The sequence below is a fragment of the Octopus bimaculoides genome, chromosome 10, assembly GCF_046866305.1.
Source record: "Octopus bimaculoides isolate indiv1 chromosome 10, ASM4686630v1, whole genome shotgun sequence".
Lineage (NCBI taxonomy): Eukaryota > Metazoa > Mollusca > Cephalopoda > Octopoda > Octopodidae > Octopus > Octopus bimaculoides.
The window spans coordinates 49,603,724-49,623,039 of record NC_142937.1 but is presented as its reverse complement, the minus strand read 5'-3'; the positions used below and the strand labels follow the sequence as shown (position 1 = coordinate 49,623,039).

General features: G+C 38.5%; 2 protein-coding genes across 3 annotated transcripts in view; one reads left to right on the top strand and one right to left on the bottom strand.

The window, feature by feature from the left end:
• Positions 1 to 8,699, top strand: part of LOC149133708 (uncharacterized) — a 9,428-nt gene extending 729 nt beyond the window's left edge. Inside the window, exons 2-3 of the mRNA XM_089359087.1 lie at positions 1,784 to 2,604; positions 8,522 to 8,699. Coding sequence (XP_089215213.1) covers positions 1,784 to 2,604; positions 8,522 to 8,699 — 999 coding nt within the window. The remainder of the gene's footprint in view (positions 1 to 1,783; positions 2,605 to 8,521) is intronic.
• Positions 1 to 12,104, bottom strand: part of LOC106880428 (organic cation transporter protein) — an 86,445-nt gene extending 74,341 nt beyond the window's left edge. Inside the window, exon 1 of one of the 2 annotated variants that reach the window (XM_089358617.1) lies at positions 11,835 to 12,104. In XM_089358617.1, coding sequence (XP_089214743.1) covers positions 11,835 to 11,977 — 143 coding nt within the window. In that variant the 5' untranslated portion in view covers positions 11,978 to 12,104. The remainder of the gene's footprint in view (positions 1 to 11,834) is intronic. The other variant, XM_089358616.1, reaches the window with a different exon arrangement.
• Positions 12,105 to 19,316: the final 7,212 nt, after the last annotated feature.

Below are 19,316 nucleotides of genomic sequence, written 5' to 3'. Positions count from 1 at the left end.
AGAGCATTATCGCTGTGAAAACAACATCCATTCATGAATTTATTTATTTATTAATTTTTTTTAAAATACATATTTTACCTGTGAATTTGCATGTGTAAACTGGGAATGCATACAATGAGCTTCTCTGCCCTAGGTGTACGGAAAACACTTGACAAGAAATGGAAGAAAATTTGAAGAAAGAAAAGAAAAAAACATCATAATAATAATAATAATAATAATAATAATAATAATAATAATAATAATAATAATAATAATAATAAGAAGAAGAAGAAGAAGAAGAAGAAGAAGAAGAAGAAGAAGAAGAAAAAGAAGAAGAAGAAGAAAAAGAAGAAGAAGAAGATGAAGAAGAAGTTGTGGACAAAATGGTGAAACGGTATGGCATATTACCAGTTAATGTATGACACTAGCCCAGAAAGAAAATGAGACAGCATGACAATATAGCAAGGATTGTCCATTGGGCACTTTGCCACAAGTATGAACTTGACAGAGTGAAAAAGTGGTATGAACATAAACCCGAAGGCATCATCGAAAATGGTAATGCAAAGAACCTATGGGATTTTATAATTCAGTGCAACCATGAGATAGAGAATAGGAAACCAGACATAGTGTTAATTGAGAAAGAAAGGAAATGATGCTGGATCATAGATATAGCATGTCCAGCTGACAACAAGGTATGCATTAAGGAAGAAAGAAAAGTCGATAGATATGATAGGTTAGCTTGGGAAGTTAAGCAGTTGTGGTTGATGAAAATGGTGGTAGTTGTACCAATAATTGTCGGAGCCCTGGGAACAGTGAGTAAATATCTTGAGAAGTACATGGAACAAATAGGGGCTGCAATAAGGGTGGAGCACTTGCAGAAAACAGCACTGCTTGGTACTGCTTGAATACTTCAGATGGTGCTCGAAAAATAAGGGGTGTTACCTTAGTTCACCAGAAGTGAACAGCTGGCACTATAGTACATCTTCAGCATTAGAAGCTGTGCAAAAACAATAAATAATAATAATAATAATAATAATAATAACAATAATAATAATAATAATAATAATAATAATAATAATAATAATCTCTAAATGCTGGAGATGTAAGAATTTCATGTGGCATTTTCCAGGGTGACTCACTATCACCACTCCTCTTCTGTCTAGCCCTAATACCGCTCTCAAAATTGCTCAATGATGCACAGTATGGCTATAAAATATTTGATAAAAATATAAATCATCTCATTTACATGGATGATTTAAAGCTCTTTGCAAAAAATGACCAACAACTCAAAGGCCTACTAGCGATTGTTAAACAATTCAGTGATGACATCAGGATGCAATTTGGCCTTGATAAATGTGCAAAAGCTACCTTTATCAAAGGAAAAATGACAAATACATCTTATGTGAACCTTGACCAGCAAAATGTCATAAAAGAGTTAGAACCAGCGGAGAGCTACAAATACCTAGGGGTAATTGAAGGGGACAATATCAAGCACTCAGTGATGAGGGAAAGGATCAGAAGAGAATGTTATCGCAGGGTGAGAGCAATACTGAAGACAGAGCTGAATGCGAGAAACAGGATCGAAGCGATCAATGCTCTAGCCATACCAGTCGTGACTTACAGTTTCAACATCGTTAACTGGTCAATTACTGAAATATGTAATGTTGACAGAAAAATACGAAAACTGTTGACAATGCATAGAATGCACCACCCTAAGGCAGATATAGAACGTCTTTATCTGCCAAGAAAAGAAGGAGGCCGAGGACTTTTACAGCTGGCATTATCAATGAAGGTAGCCACAATTGGCCTAGACACCTATCTGAAAAACTCTGAGGACTGGATGCTAAAACTTGTCTTAAAATATGAAAGCAAGAAAGCATCTTACTCAGTAACAAAACAGGCAAAGGAATATCTAAGTGAATTCCAATTGCAACAAATTCAAGAATTAGACGAACTAGAAACACCTGCAGAAAAAGCTAAGCGCTTGAAAACCCTTGCTAAAATTGCTGCCTTAGCTATTATGACTGAAAAATGGCATGGAAAACCTCTCAATGGCAAATACCCAAAGAGAGCGAATAATGCAGATATTGACAAAGCTCTTACCCACCAATGGTTAATGGCCTCTGGCTTGAAATCAGAAACAGAGGGGTTTATCATAGCAGCCCAAGATCAATGCCTACCTACGAAGAACTACCAGGCCAACATATTAAAGAACGGCAGCTCCCCATTATGTCGTATATGCCAACAACAAAATGAGACCATCGATCATGTTGTCTCCATGTGCAGTCTGCTTGCGCCTACAGAGTATCTCAACAGGCATGATAGAGCTGCACAATATATTCACTGGGTAATATGCAAAAACCTGGACTTGCCCCATGATAAAAACTGGTGGGAACACAAACCACCCCCAGTACTTGAAAATGATCACATTGCACTCCTCTGGAACTTCACCATTCAAACTGACAGAAAGATAGACGCAAATAGGCCAGACATCATACTGAAAGACTTCAGACAAAAATCATGCCTCCTCATTGATATGATTGTCCCAATCGATATAAACGTATCTGTCAAGACCTACCAAAAACTGAGCAAACATAAAGATCTTGAAATAGAAATTAGCAAAATGTGGAATCTGAAGACGAAAACAATACCTATTGTCATAGGTGCCCTGGGAATGACAGCAAAACGGGCTGATTACTACCTAGATCAGATTCCAGGAAACCCCAAAATGGCTGAAGTTCAAAAGATAGTGCTCATGGGAACTGTCCATATCCTACGTAAAATACTGTCTATGTGATCTCAAATTTTAAAGCAAACACATAATTTTCTTATGGTTTCTTAAACATTCACTTGAACAAAACTGTACAAATCCAAATATATGGTACCCTAGGCATAACACCTACATGAACTTCTAACTTGTTGTCTCTTGAGGTCTCTGGGTGAGACTTGGATCCAACTTGTACAAATGCAAAACAAAAGTCAAACATAAAATAATAATAATAATAATAATAATAATAACTCGGTTGCACTACCTGAAAGACAATGACAATGCAAACTGCCGCCATCCTAAGGTGAACGCGCACAGGCTATACATGAAGAAGTGTAAAGGTGAATAAGAAGAAACATGACAGATTATTTGGTGAAAAGATAACAAGACTTGTTACAGTATGCTGCTAATGCAGAAGGATTTACCAACAATGGAGTTGAGAGTGCTAATGAATTCTGATCATGAACAGCCAATGTGAGAAAAGAAACACTAGTTTGCTTGGAATTATATGATCAGTTCCACTGTGAAACTAACAACGTAAAAGACCAGGAAGCATCATGAAGGTGACTCAGTAAGGGTGACCTGAAGAAGAAGACTAAAAGCCTAATCATGGATGGCCAGGACCAGGCATTGAATATCAACTCAGTGAAAAGGGATATATACTACACAAGTGAAACAGACCTCTGCAGAATGTGTGGGAAGAAGGTCAAATGTTTGACACGCATATTGTTAGTGCTTGTGGAAGTCTTGTGCAGAAAAAGTACAAGTGTAGACATAACAAGGTAGCCTAAAACCTTCACTAGTTACTATGCCGGAAGTATGGATATGAAGTAATGGGCGTTTGGTACTAACATACACTGAAAAATGTAATGGATGAAAACAGGAAGGAAAAGATCCTCTGGGACTTTGACTTCCAGACAGACAAGGTTACTATATCCAGGCACGAGAGGCTGGATACAGTAACCTTTAGGAGGGACAAACAAGAGTGCCTTATAATAGATATGGCAGTGTTATGAAATCAACATATCATGAAAGAAAGAGAAAAGATCAACAAATATGGAGACCTGAGAATTGAGATCGCCAACATGTGACAGTTACAAGAGTCAAACAAAGGCTGTTCTTGTTGTCATCAGAGAATTGGGTTCAATATCATTCAACCTGAAGGCATGCCTGGACATTTTAGATATACCCTACAATCTTGATATATGTCAAAAATTGGCTTTACTTGGAACTGCACACATACTGCATAAAGTACTGTCTGTCTGAGGTCATTGTTGCGACTTGACAGACTGTACAAGCCCCCCAGTACACACAATATCTTTAAACTACAACATCACAATAGTGGATATTGCATGACATTTTCACTACTACTACTACTACTACTACTACTACTAATAATAATAATAATAATAATAATAACAACAATAATTCAGGAACTTGGCATTAACCCTGAATTACACTACCATGTAAAAAGCAAAACGGATCAAACAGACTGCAAAAAAGAATGGGCAGAAACAAATTGAGGAGCGGTGGAGCCAGAAACCTCTGCATGGACAGTATATACTTTGAAGCCAAAATGCTGATGTAACAACAATCCATCCATGGTTGAGAAGCTCAGGACTGAAAGCAGAGACTGAAGGTTTCATATTGGTAGCACAAGATCAAAGTTTGCTTATCAAAAACAACCAGGCTAACATTCTTCAAACCCTAAATGTAGATTCTATGATACATTTGATGAAGCAATAGACCATCTTGTCTCAGGATGTCCTGTGCTGACACCAAACGAATATAAAAATCGCCATGATAGGGTAGGACAGTATTTACATTGGAAAATATGTAAACAATACAAAATCAGCACTCCTGCTTACTAATATAAACATCATCTTAAGTCAGTCGTTGAAGGTAAAAATGTTACTATCCTCTGAAATTTTCCAGTCAACACCAACAGAACGATCCAGGCTAATCAACCAGACACAGTCATTAAAGGCGGAGAAGAAAATACTTGTAGATTAATAGATGTAAGTGTTCCCACTGATAAAAATATATCTGTAAAGGAATTTGATAAATTAAATAAATATAAGGACCTGGAAATTGAAATACAAAAGATGTGCTATCTTAAAGCGAGAATTGTTCCTGTTATTGTGAGTGCCCTAGGAATGATAAGAAAAGGATGTCAGAAACATCTAGATAATATCCCAGGAGAACCATGGCTCAGAGAAATCCAAAACATTGTACTGACAAGTACTGCCCACATCCTTAGAAAAACCCTATCAATTTAAATGTATGTGATGTATTACATGAAGACATTTCACTACTGCTCCTGTCACTTCCCCTCCCAAAGCTTTCAGTCATACTGTAACATCTCTTACCCTTCATTCGTTCTAGGATACCGGGTGTGTCTTGGTGAGTGATTGTAACAAACATGCAGATTAAAAGTAAATAATAATAATAACAATAACAACAACAATAATAATAATAATAATAATAATAATAATAATAATAATAATAATAATAATGTGATTTAAAACTGGAAACGGAGGCTCTAATCTGTGCTATCCAAGAGCAAGCACTAAGAACAAATTACATAAAATACAGAATAGACAACACAGCAGAAAGTGATAAGTGCAGAATCTGTGGACAAAACGGTGAAACTGTATGGCATATTACCAGCCAATGTATGACACTAGCCCAGAAGGAATATAAGAGATGCCATGACAATATAGCAAGGATTGTCCATTGAACATTGTGCAACAAGTATGGACTTGACAGAGTGAAAAATTGGTACGACCACAAACCTAAAGGCATTGTCGCAAAGGGAAATGCAAAGATCTTATGGGATTTTATGATTCAGTGCGACCATGAGATAGAGAATAGGAAGCCAGACATAGTCTTAATTGAGAAAGAAAACAAACTATGCTGGATCACAGATATAGCATGCCCAGCTGACAACAAGGTATGTGATAAGGAAGAAAGAAAAGTCGACAGATATGACAGGTTAGCTTGGGAAGTTAAGCAATTGTAGTCGATGAAAAAAGTAGCAGTTGTCCCAATAATTGTCGGAGCCCTGGGAACAGTGAGCAAAAAACTCGAGAAGTACATGGAACAAATAGGGGCTGCAATAAGAGTGGAGCACTTGCAGAAAACAGGACTGCTTGGAACTGCTCAAATACTCTGGAAAATACTCGAAAAATAACCAGTGATTTCGGAGGAGGGGGTAAGTCGATTACATTGACCCCGGTGCTCAACTGGTACTTATTTTATTGACCCTCAGTGGAATTTGAACTCAGAACATGAAGAGGGACAAAATACCACTAAGTATTTTACTCAGCATGGTAACCAACCTGTCAGCTTGCCACCATAATAATCTTGATAATATTGATAATAATAAAATAATAATATGATATAATAAAATTGCCCTGATGCAGTACCAAGCAGTGGCTCTCATGGCTTTTGATCTTAACTGATTGGATGTGTTATCTTGTACATTGTTTTGTCTTGTTATAAAAGACAGGCTACAACAAATATTCTGCTCAATGCTACAGATTTGCTTGTCAGTTAACCATAACTAGTTGAGCATGTCCCTTAGTGGCTGATGGTATGTGCATCACTGCTCATGAGCAGAAGTAGTGGGGGAGCATCATAGCCATGTATTGAGAGGTATTCTAAGGAGTTTAACTAATGCACCTCTGGAAACATGGGTGTTTCATTCAACATCCTTAAACAATTCTTATTCAAAGACTTTTTGAGCAGAACGGGCTACTTGACCTGAAGAGAATTTTAACTGGGCGCCACTTGCACGGTCATGTACTGTTTATCTTGATATGAGATCAGCATGTTGTGAACATGTGGTGTGATGCATATGCCTTGTGTACCCTTATCAGAGAGGTAGTCATGATGGGTAAATTGGGTTTTGTATATTTGTACTCCAGTGTCACTTTGATGGTATGCATTGCTCTCTCACTGAATAATAATAATAATAATAATAATAATAATAATAATAATCCCTCAGATGCACTGCCACAGCAACATGTGTGTGAAAAGGCAAACACAAGGACTGCAATACCTCTATACAAAAAATGCATATGCATCCATATCTATCCATATCAACACATTGCTGTTTCTTTTCGGTTTTGCACTCAATGATAATTATAAATACGAAAGAAACATCAACAAATGTCTATGGGCAGTGTTCTGGCAAAAAACAAAGACGAACCCATAACAAATCCAACAAAAAAAACAAAAACAATGATGGACAGATAACCACGAATACTATGAAATCATTGATTTATGATTTACACACACTACTATGCAATGCTCCTTCAAAAAACTACAGGGATAAACTCATACAGTGAATACCCAATAAAATGAACAATGCCCACATGTGCCATAGAATTCTGATACCTAACAGAAGAACACAATTTGCTCTGCACAAACAGCACAATATAAAAACTAATATAACAGAAGACTCAAACCAAACCCCATAACAAAACATACTGATGCAATCCAATATTCCCCAAAGAAAAAGAAATGAAACACACCACCAGCACATCTATGCAGCAAGTTATGCAATAGAAAGCTACATGAAATTATCAGATGTCGAAAAATAATAGTGGTGATGACAATGGCGACGGACATTACCTTACGTCAGTTTATGAGAGGCAGGAGTTTACCTAGAAATTGGTTGTAACAGCGAATATGAGAATGGATCTTTAAGAATGAAGGCTTCTTGCTTAGCAATGGTTCAGTAAAGATGTAGACTGACCACAGCTGTTATCCTAAGCAAGTAATAGAGTATGAAGGAGGAAGTGGACCAGCAAAGAAAACAGGATAGTGATGCAGTACTACTTAGAAAGTGAACCTAAAAGAAAGGGCTATAGAAAACAGATGTTAACACTTTGGATAGAGAAGGGTATGTTTAAGGTGACTGAACAGAGACTAGTAGATAAAGCTAATGCTATTAGGAGAAGAAAGTGGATGACAGCATTGGGGGTAGAAGAAATCACAAGAGAACTGGAAAAGAAAGACCAGGCAGTAGGAAAGACAAACAACAACATAAGATATACAGCTCAAACCAAAGAGGAACCTAAAGGAAAAAATAATAATAGCACTACTAATAAGGAAGGGACAACTGGCACCAGTGATTTAAGCGAGGAAGATCCAAAGATTTTAGATGAATTGCAAGAAGTAATGAGTAAAGAAGTAAAAAAAAGATTGCCAGTATTAAAAGATATTAACAGAAGGAAGCTGCTAGATATGACTAGGAAAGTAAATTCTGTTATCAGTCAGATAGATACTAAAAATATTGATCTATGCAGGAGGGGTAGTAGTTACTAGAAGATTAGATATTCCATAAGGACAGATAAGAAGAGTGCAAATGTGGAAAAGGAGGCTACAAAATAAAGTGAAGACTTTAAGACAGGATCTGAGTAGAACAGAAGCCTGAAAACTGAAAAAGTTAGGAAACACAAGATTCAAATCTTCTCTTTAGAAAAGATACTTAGTCAAAGAGAAAGGATTTGGGGCAGACATAGGAAGAGTTGAAACAACGTATCATAGCAGTAGCAGCTAAGGTTTCCAGATAGAAAAGAATAGATAAGTATCAACAGAAATTATTGCTGGCATCATCAAAATACTTGTGAAGGCTTGACAGGATAGTGCAGTGCATACACTGGTCAATATGCCACACATTGAACCTCTCTCACAAAAACAGCTGGTGGGAACACAAGCTGCCATAAGTGTCCAAAATATCAAGGTTACCATCCTTTGGAATTTCAGTGTTCAGAGTGTTGGAGGAATACAAGCAAACCGATTTGATCTCATTGTGAAAATTTATATTGAAAAGACTTGTCTTCTGATTGATGTTGCAGCCCTGGCTGACAAAAACACATCTCTGAAGACGTTTGAAAAACTTAATCAGTATAAAAACCTGGATACTGAAATTGGGAGAATGTAGCATCACAAAACAACAATATCACCAATTATTATTGGGGCACTTGGAATGATATCAAGACTAGCAATAGACCAAATCCCTGGCAGTCCTAAAATAAGTGAATTACAAAAGATCGTACTTATGGGTACCCCACATATTTTATGTAAATTCCTCTATGTGTGCATATGTTTTATTGTTTTATTCCAGTTCAATGTGCACAAGTAAAATTCTTGAAAATTCAAATGCTTTCTATGAGGTTGTGCGACCTTCTTAACCACCCTCTCTCTGTCTGTCTCTGTCTGTCTCTTTCTCTCTCTATCACTCTCTATCACTCTCTCTCTCTCTCTCTCTCTCTCTCTCTATATATATATATATATATATATATATATATATATATATATATTCTTTTATTCTTTTACTCATTTCAGTCATTTGACTGTGGCCAAGCTGGAGCACTGCCTTAAAGGGTTATAGTTGAAGAGCTCCACCCCAGGGCTTATTCTTTGTAAGTCTAGTACTTATTGTATTCGTCTCTTTTGCTGAACTGGGAAGTTACAGGGACATAAACACATCAGCATTGGTTGTCAAGCAATGGCAAGGGGACAAACACAGACACAAAGACACACACACACACACACACACACGATGGACTTTTTTTCAGTTTCCATCTACCAAATCCACTCATGAAGCTTTGATCAGCCTGAGACTATACTAGAGAACACTTGACCAAGGTGTCACACAGTGGGACTGAACCCTGAACCATGTGGTTGGGAAGCAAGCTTCTTACCTCACAGCCACACCATATTTATATGCATGCACACATATACACACATATATACATACATGTAAATATGTATGCATTACTATATATATATATATATATATATATATATATATATATATATATATATATATATATATATATGTATGTACACACACACACATTTACACATAGGCACATGTGTAGCTGTGTGGTAAGAAGCTTGCTTCCCAACTGCATGTGTGGAACGTTGGACAAGTGCCTTCTACTATAGCTTTGGGCAACCAAAGACTTGTGAGTGGATTTGGTAGACATAAACTGAAAAAAGCCTGTCGTGTGTGTGTGTGTGTGAGTGTGTGTGTGTGAGTGTGTGTGTGTGAGAGAGAGAGAGAGAGAGAGAGAGAGAGAGAGAGAAAGAGAGAGAGAGAGAGAGAGAGAGAGAGAGAGAGAGAGAAAGAGAGAGAGAGAGAGAGAGAGAGAAAGAGAGAGAGAGAGAGAGAGAGAGACAGGCTTCTTTCAGTTTCTGTCTACTAAGTTCACTCACAAACCTTTGGTTGGTCTGAGGCTATAGTAGAAGGCTTTTTCTCCAGGTGCTGTGCAATGGGACAATAATATTATTCGTTGAGGAAACATCTCTGTTCTTTGAGTGACTATCTAAATAACTGATAATTCAGCAGCATTTTCAGTGGAGACTCATATGTTTGACAACAAATAAAGAAGAGGAAATTATGTGAAGCTTAAAGTATCTATTTCCTACTTGTTATGAATGGAGATAACACAATTTTGCTTTGATAAGAATAAGCTTAAACTGACTCACTGACTCAGTGCATTAAAAAGAAAACTTGGGGAACATTTTGTAGTAAGGCAGAATAATCCCATGTTTATAAGGCATTGGATTTTCATCTTGTGAGTGAAAACCAAGAGTAAGCAAAAGTTGTGGATTTGAAAATTTGAAAATACTCCACTAAACAGAGACAGGTTAGTATATGAAATACCTGGTTATAGATTCCATAAGAATTTCTGCTTTTGCATAAGCAGAATCTGACACTAGAAATGACAATCAAAGGTGATCAACATACTGGTACATGAAATTGGTCAAGTGTACAAGCACAGTTGTGTAGTTAAGAACCCCACTTTGCAACTAAGAGGATCTGAAATCAATCCATCAGCCTGATACTTTGGATACGCATACTCTGCTGTAATCTCAGGTTGACAAATACTTTCTGTGTAGAATTTGGTTGACAAAATCCTTCTGGAAGCCTGTTATATATAAAACTAACAATACTTATTGGTTTTATGGTGTAATGACACAAAACAAAAAGAGAAAAAATAGATAAGAGAGAGTGACTATCTGTCTCTCAGCAGAAAAGAGATGTATCAACTGTGAGTTTATGAGGGGTCATTAATTAAAAATCTCTAATTGTATAATAGATTGAGCTTTACTTGTAATAGCTGTAAATATGCAAAATTGTAATGGTTGCCATTAGTCAAGACTTAAATGATTGCTATTAGTCAACATATGTTACAGTAACGAATGGTTGTTTAATGGACAATAATAAAAATGTTAAATATCAAATGACAGGAAAAATGAAGGAAAAGTGTATGATTTATAAATAAGTGTCAAAGTGAAAAAGTGAGACAATAGAATACAAAGTACTGTTTGATACACTTGATTGACATAATTTATATTATGGACAAAGATAAATTTGTTATATTTTTAACTTTGATCAGATTAATTTTGAACAGTTCTAGTAATTGTTAGCCTATCAAAGGTATTAAGCAGTTTATTTTCCTTTTGTTGCCTTTGTGAAAGAATAATACTTTTTTAACCAATGAGCAAGTGGTTGCTGTTCATGTTAGAAATAGCAGCTAAATCTCTCTCTGTCTCTAAATCAAATTCTTTCCTTTTGAAAAGAGAGCAATACATTAGAAATGTAGTTCTTGGTGCAAATAAACAAAATACATAGCAGGATGGTCATAGTTGGAGTGCATCTAATCATCAACTTTAAACTGGGGCTAAACAACAAAAGCAACCTTAACAGTGACCTCTCTTAAATTACTTTAAAGAAATTCATTATTTAACAACCCCACCACCCCACAAAATTGCTGTTGAAATGTGTGCCCACTTGGCTTTCAGTATGCACATAAAAGTACATAGTTTTTAACAATAAGAAAGCTATTTGTTTCATCTAAAAGTAAAAATAAAAATACGAAAAAAAAGTAAACTCCATATAATAACAACAATAAAAGTAATAATACATTAGTATTTCACAAAAAAAAAAGGTCTTACCTGAAGCATTGTTTTGTCTTTCAATTATTTACAACAATCCTTTGTTATAATACACACACCTGATATGCTAATAAGACTGGAAATTAAAAAAAAGGAAAAAATGTGTTACCTGAATGCTGGGACTCTTAATATAAAGATAGCAAGGGCAAGTTGAAGTCCACCGCCAAGCCAAGGAACACTAAATATAGCAAGCTGGATCTTTTGGTAGCGTCCAAACCCACCAATACTTGAAATGATAACTTCACTATCCATTATATTTTATAATTTGAGAAAAAAATAATAAATTTAACAGTTTTGTTTGTTTTTCAATTATTACTTGATAAAATAATTTTATCTAACACTTAAGCAGCTTATCATTATGCAATGCCAACTAACTATTAAAATTACTATAGGTAAGTTTTATTTATACTGCTATCATTAATTTAATCTTTATTTAAGTTGGCAAGTTGGCAGAATCGTTAGAGCGCTGGACAAAATACTTAGTGGCATTTCATCTGTCATTACATTCTGATTTTAAATCCGCTGAGGTTGACTTTGCCTTTCATCCTTTTTGAGGCTGATAAAATAAGTACCAGTAGAATACTGGGGCTGATGTAATTGACTTATCCCCTTCCCCGAAATTGCTGGCCTTGTGCCAAAATTTGAAATCATTAATTTAATTATTATTTACCCTTATTATTGCTTGATTGGCAATATTGTTAGACCACTGCTTTGCAGTATTTGTTGCAGTTCTTTATGTTCTAAGTTCAAATCCCAATGAGATCAACTTAACCTGTCATCTCTCAGGCATTGATAAAATAAAGAACCATTTTCATGCTGAAGTCAATATAATTGACTAACCCCCTTCCCTTAATTTTAGGCTTTGTGTCCATGTTAGAAACAATTATTATTATTATGACATGGCAGTAAGGTGGTGAGTTGGTGGAATCATTAACATGCCAGACAAAATGCTTAGTGGCATTTCATCTGTTTATATTTTGTTGTGTCTTGAGAGAATCCTCTGTCTTTATGTTCTGAGTTCAAACTCTGCCAAGGTCAGCTTTGCCTTTCTTTCTTTCTTTCTTTCAGGAGTCAATGTAATTGACTTATCCCCTTACCCAAAATGTTGGCCTTGTGCCAAAATTTGAAATCATTATTACATGGCAGTAAGACAGTGAGCTGGCAGAATCAGTAACATGCCTGACATAATGCTTAATGACATTTTGCCTGTTTGTACATTCTGAGTTCAAATTCCACTGCAAAAATTTGAAACCATTATTATTATTATTATTATTATTATTATTATTATTATTAAGGCAGCGACCTGGCAGAATCATTAGTATGCCAAACAAAATACTCTGCGGCATTTTGTCTATCTTTACATCCTGTGCTCAAATTCTGCTGAGATCAGCTTCGCATTTCATCCTTTGGGGTCATGCCAGTAAGTTACTGTGATCAATGTAACCGACAAGCCCCTGCCCCTAAAATTTCAGGTCTTGTACCAATAGTAGAAAGAATTATTATTATTACTGTACTTCTCAGAGCTCTCAGTCTTACTTGCTCTGGGTGATTCTGTGAGAGCAGAGAGCAACCTGCTGTCAGACATCACACAGAGTCTCTTTCTGCAAATTATAAGCTTTGGTACTTGGATGTTAACTTATCATGGAAGACACTCAACACCCAAGCACTAATCTCAAAATCCTGGCTCTCCCCAATTTCTCTGACATATTTCTTGAACGTGGTTGTTAGTACTCCAAGTGCCCCTACAACTACTGGGATAATAGTTACTCTCCTCATTGCCCACATTCTTGCAGTTTCGTCTTTTAGTAGTCTGTATTTTTCCATCTTTTCCAGCTCTTTATCATCTACATGTGCATCCTCAGATATGACAATATCTATGATCTTCGTTTCCTTTATTCTTTTATCTACCATAACAATGTCTGGTTGCTGAACATCGATTAGGGACTCACACTGGATTGTAAAATCCCACAGGGTCTTATAGTCATTGTTCTTAGTGATGCCCTCTGGTTTATGCTTGTACCATTTCTGTGTTCTGTCCAGAGTGTACTTTTCAAACAGTCTCCAGTGAACAAACTTAGCCACATTATCGTGTGTCAACTTGCCTTTCATCCTTTCAGGGTTGATAAAATAAGTACCAGTTGAGCACTGGGGTCAATCTGAAATTGTTGGCCTTGTGCCAAAATTTGAACCCATTATTATAACTATAATTATTATTATCATTACCGCTGCCTCAGTGAAGGCAGAGGTATTGTTTTCAGTTACGTTTGTTTGTTTATCCATGGACAAGATATCTCAAGAACTGCTGGATGGATTTGGATGAAACTTTCAGGGATGTTTGCCCTTATGACTGGCATGAACTGATTAAATTTTGGGATTGATCCGGTACTGGACAAAGATTCTGGATTATTTTCTCGTTTTTTTCTTTACTTAATTTTTGAAAGTGGTTGGGTTCATTTTTAGTATTCTTGTTCACGAGAGCAGTCAAATTTATTTCAGATATTCTCATTTTAAAAATCATCTTCAGCTAAACAGTGAGAGGACGTTGGTGTTACCTTGCCAGAGGTTTGCACTCTCTGAGTGCTCTTGTTATTATTACTATAATAAGGCAGCAAGCTGGCAGAATCATTGGCACACCGGAATAAATGCTTTGCGGCATTTTGTTCGTCCTTACATTCTGAGTTCAAATTCTGCTGAGGTCAACTTTCAGGGTAAATAAAGTAAGTACCAGTGAAACACTGGAGTCAATGTAATCGACTAGCTACTTCCCACCAAATTTCAGGCCTTGTGCTTATAGTAGAAATTATTATCATTATTATTTTATGTTTGACTTTTGCTTTGCATTTGTACAAGTTGGATCCAAGTCTCACCCAGAGACCTCAAGAGACAACAAGTTAGAAGTTCATGTAGGTGTTATGCCTAGGGTACCATATATTTGGATTTGTACAGTGTTGTTCTAGAGAATGTTTAAGAAACCGTAAGAAAATTATTATTATTATTATTATTATTATTATTATTATTATTATTATTATTATTATTGTCCTAATAAGTAGGGAGGTAGACAACACACAAACCCCTTCAGGTAGATGGCCCTGCTCGATCTGTAGAAAAGGCGTGGGTAGAAACTCTATAAGATGCTCCCAGTGCAAGCTATGGACACATAAGAGGTGTAGCAATATCAAAGGAAGGTTAACTAGGAAGTTAGTTTTTGTATGTAGCAGATGTTCAGGAGCAATAAACACTGTAAATGTGCAGAAAACAACTTCTGCCACATTCCAGGGAGAAAAACTAGATGTAGTTGATAGCTTCCACTATCTAGGTGACCAAGTTAGTAGTGGGGGAGGGTGCGCTGAAAGTGTAGCTGCTAGAATAAGAATAGCCTGGGCAAAGTTCAGAGAGCTCTTACCTTTGCTGGTGACAAAGGGCCTCTCACTCAAAGTAAAAGGCAGATTGTATGAGGCATGTGTACGAACAGCCATGCTTCATGGCAGTGAAACATGGGCTGTGACTGCTGAGGACATGCATAGGCTCGCAAGGAATGAAGCCAGTATGCTCCGATGGATATGTAATGTCAGTGTGCATACTAGAGAGAGTATCAGTACCTTGAGAAAAAAGTTGAACTTACGAAGCATCAGTTGTGGTGCGCAAGAGAGACGATTGCGCTGGTATGGTCATGTAGCGAGAATGGATGAGGATAGCTGTGTGAAAAAGTGCCACACCCTAGCAGTTGAGGGAACCTGTGGAAGAGGTAGGCCCAGGAAGACCTGGGATGAGGTGGTGAGGCACGACCTGTGAACATTGGGCCTCACCGAGGCGATGACTTCTGACCGAGACCTTTGGAAATATGCTGTGCGTGAGAAGACTCGGCAAGCCAAGTGAGACCTAAATCTAAGGCCTCAACCAGTCCACTTAGGCAAGTGAAATTGAAATCGAGTTAAATTGGACACTAAACTCCACTTGCGAAGACCTGTTGAGGCAAGTGAAATCGAAATCGAGTTAAATTTGACGACTGGCACCCATGCCAACGTCATCTCCTTCATTAGACACAAAACTCAGCTTGCGAAGACTTATTGGGGCAAGCGAAATTGAAATCGTGATGGCACCTGTACCCAGCGTCGCCTTTCTGGCACTTGTGCCAGCGGCATGTGTAAGGACTTTCGAGCACAAGAGCCAGTCCAGGGGCACTGGCAATGATCTCGCTCGAAAGTCCTTACACATGATGCTGGCACAAGTGCCAGAAAGGCGACGCTGGGCACAGGTGCCATCACAATTTCGCTTTCGCTTGCCCCAATAAGTCTTCGCAAGCTGAGTTTCGTGTCCAATGAGGGAGACGACGTTAGCATGGGTGCCAGTCGTTGAATTTAGTTCGATTTCACTTGCCTCAACAGGTCTTCGCAAGTGGAGTTTAGTGTCCAATGAAGGAAGTGGACTGGCTGAGGCCTTAGATTTAGGTCTCACTTGGCTCGCCGGGTCTTCTCACGCACAGCATTTGGCAGAGTTTCTACAGCTGGATACCCTTCCCAATGCCAGCCACTCAGAGAGTGTAGTGGGTGCTTTTACGTGCCATCGGCACGAAGGCCAGTCAGGCGGTACTGGTAACGGCCACGCTCAAAATAGGCACTTCCCAAGATGGCGGCCACACGCGCCACTACAAATCCAAAAGCACCACAGACTCTATAGACAGCGATAAAACTAACCGCAAAGAACAAAGAAGTATTACGACAGAGAAAAGCGAAACAATGGAGAACACGCAAACACTCAATAGTCGAATAGACAACAAAAATGTAACTGCCAACTCTCCAAACAGAAATAATGTGGAAAATGCCTAGATAACTGATACCACCACAGAAAATAACAGCTCCAACGAAGCAGAGAAGTTTAACAGAAAACAATAACAGAACGAATAACGACAACAAAACATCGATGAGAACACAACCAGTACCAACGACAACACCAGCAACAGAGAGGCGGGTGTATTTGGAAGTAACAATAGCAGTAACAACGTGAACGATTCCACCACTACCATCAACAGTAAGAGTAGAACAAGTACTTTTGCAGCAGTAGGTGCGAAATGCCAACAAAAGTACTATGAGATAGACATCTACAACAAGAAAGAGATGTTAGCCCTAGCTAAACTCATAAAGAGAAAAAACCTGGACAAACCTTGCAATCCCAGCCGAAGTGGAGGTAGAAATTGAGAAGAGGACGGTAAAGTATAGGTGTGTCTCGGAGAGCAGAACAACCCTCCCACCTTCAGATAGAGATGGCACTGAGATCAATCAGAGGAGATGTCGAATTCATTTAAAGGGCCTGAGGTTTTGGTACCATCTCGGTGCTTTTTAAAACAGAAGAGCTGACCATGAAGCATTTGGTGAGACTTCGTAAAACTGATCAGCTTATAATATACCTGTCCTACATGGGCAGAAGAATAATACCAGGTATCAACATATGGTAGCTCGTGGGAAGCGTGATCGCGGAGGGCAGCGACACCTTCCTCCTAAAAGTCCAACGGATACAAAGAGAAGACTGGTTGAAATGGATTTGGAAATGCTAATCCAAATAAAACCACAAGATTTGGAGAACATCCCAGACTATGTCTGCCTCAAGGACAAGACGAAATTACCCTTGATAATCAAGGGCAGAAGCAACACAACTACAAGCACGCTACCCTCAGAGAAAAGGTATAGGGGTCTGTTGACCTCCGTTGACACCAACACCAAATCTCGGGAAACAAAAAACAGTACCAGCTGTAGAAAGCTCACCAACAACAACAAGAAAAGCAGCAAAAATAGCAACAATAGCGGCAGCGGTAGCAGGCGTAACAACAGCACTAACAAGAAAACCGTTGGAGAGGTCAACCACGAAAACCAACACCTCGCAACCAAGCTCAACTACCAACCCCAACAGTTGGTCTTCTTGGACCCAGAAGGTAAGTCGGTGGTCCTGAATATGAACGATAATGAAGGCAGTGCTTTTAGAGTGGTCACTGTGTATGCTCCGACTGGATTGGGGTAGCCGGATTTCTTCAGACGTTTGGAGATCTTTCTAGGGACGTCTCACTCTTTAGTGTTTGTGGGCGACTAGAACGCCATCTTGGATGCACGTGTGGATTGCGTGGAGCTAGTGGATAGAAAGAGGGTGTGTAAGCCTCGTAAATCTGCTCAATCGTTTCCAACTGGCTGACAGGTTCAGGCTGGATTACCCGAATGCCCCATTGGAGACATGGGCAAACGTCGGGTCATCGAGATCTTATCTAGATAGGATATTTTGTAGGCCAGTAGATAGGGATAGCATAGGTTGTTCACAATTCGAACTTGTCAGCTATACAGACTGTACAGCTATAGGCGTAGGAGTGGCTGTGTGGTAAGTAGCTTGTTTACCAACCACATTATTCCGGGTTCAGTCCCACTGCGTGCCACCTTGGGCAAGTGTCTTCTACTATAGCCTCGGGCCGACCAAAGCCTTGTGAGTGGATTTGGTAGACGGAAACTGAAAGAAGCCTGTCGTATATATGTATATATATGTATGTGTGTGTATATGTTTGCGTGTCTGTGTTTGTCCCCCAACATCGCTTGACAACCGATGCTGGTGTGTTTATGTCCCCGTAACTTAGCGGTTCGGCAAAAGAGACCGATAGAATAAGTACTAGGCTTACAAAGAATAAGTCCTGGGGTCGATTTGCTCGACTAAAGGTGGTGCTCCAGCATGGCCACAGTCAAATGACTGAAACAAGTAAAAGAGTAAAAGAGTAAGAGTAAGACCACAAATTTGTGATCTGTGCGGTTGGCCTACATAGGCTTTCTAAACAGGTCCTGGATACTGGAAGCTGAACACATCCTTCCTGGCACGTCAAGCTTTCAGAAAGTTGACAGGTGCAGTCGTTAACAACCGATAGTAGGTAGCCCCAAAACGGGAGATTAGAGTAGAAGCTGTAAAATTTAGCAGAGAACTAGCGATAGAGAAGACTAGAGTAGAGGGAGATCTAGTAAGGAAATTAGAAAAGGTACTCAGTAGAGGCACAGCGACCGATGTGCTGGCAGCGAGATTGGTTCTGAACCAATTCTTCAACACCGAGCATGAAGGTTGCACTGTCATAGCTAGGGCGTGTACTCTAAAACAGGAGGGAATGAAAGCTGTTCAATGGGCCTTAGTGGTTGAGGCACAACATAGTAATAAAACTACAACTAGTCTTTAAGGGGTCAGGACGGGTGCATGCTATACAAGTCCAAGCAGATTTGTGCAGAATTTCAGCAGCACTTAGCTGAACTGTACAGAGCATGTGGTGGTCTGGAGGTGGAGGTGAACTTCACTTCCTACCTTGATGATCTGCAGTGGCTTTCAGCCAGGGATGTGGAGTTCTGCGAAATGCCAATAACAGCTGAAGATATATGTGATGTGTTGGCTTTTTGCATAAGGGATAATTCTTTGGGATTGGATGGTCTGCTCTTCGAGCTTTATATTCATATGCCAGACTTATTTGGTGAGCTTTTGCAGGATGTTTACTGCAACTGGCAGCAGAATGGGAGAGTCCCTAGATCTGTGAGCCAAAGTGTGGTGGTGCTACTGAGAAAGGACCCAAACAAGGAGAACATTG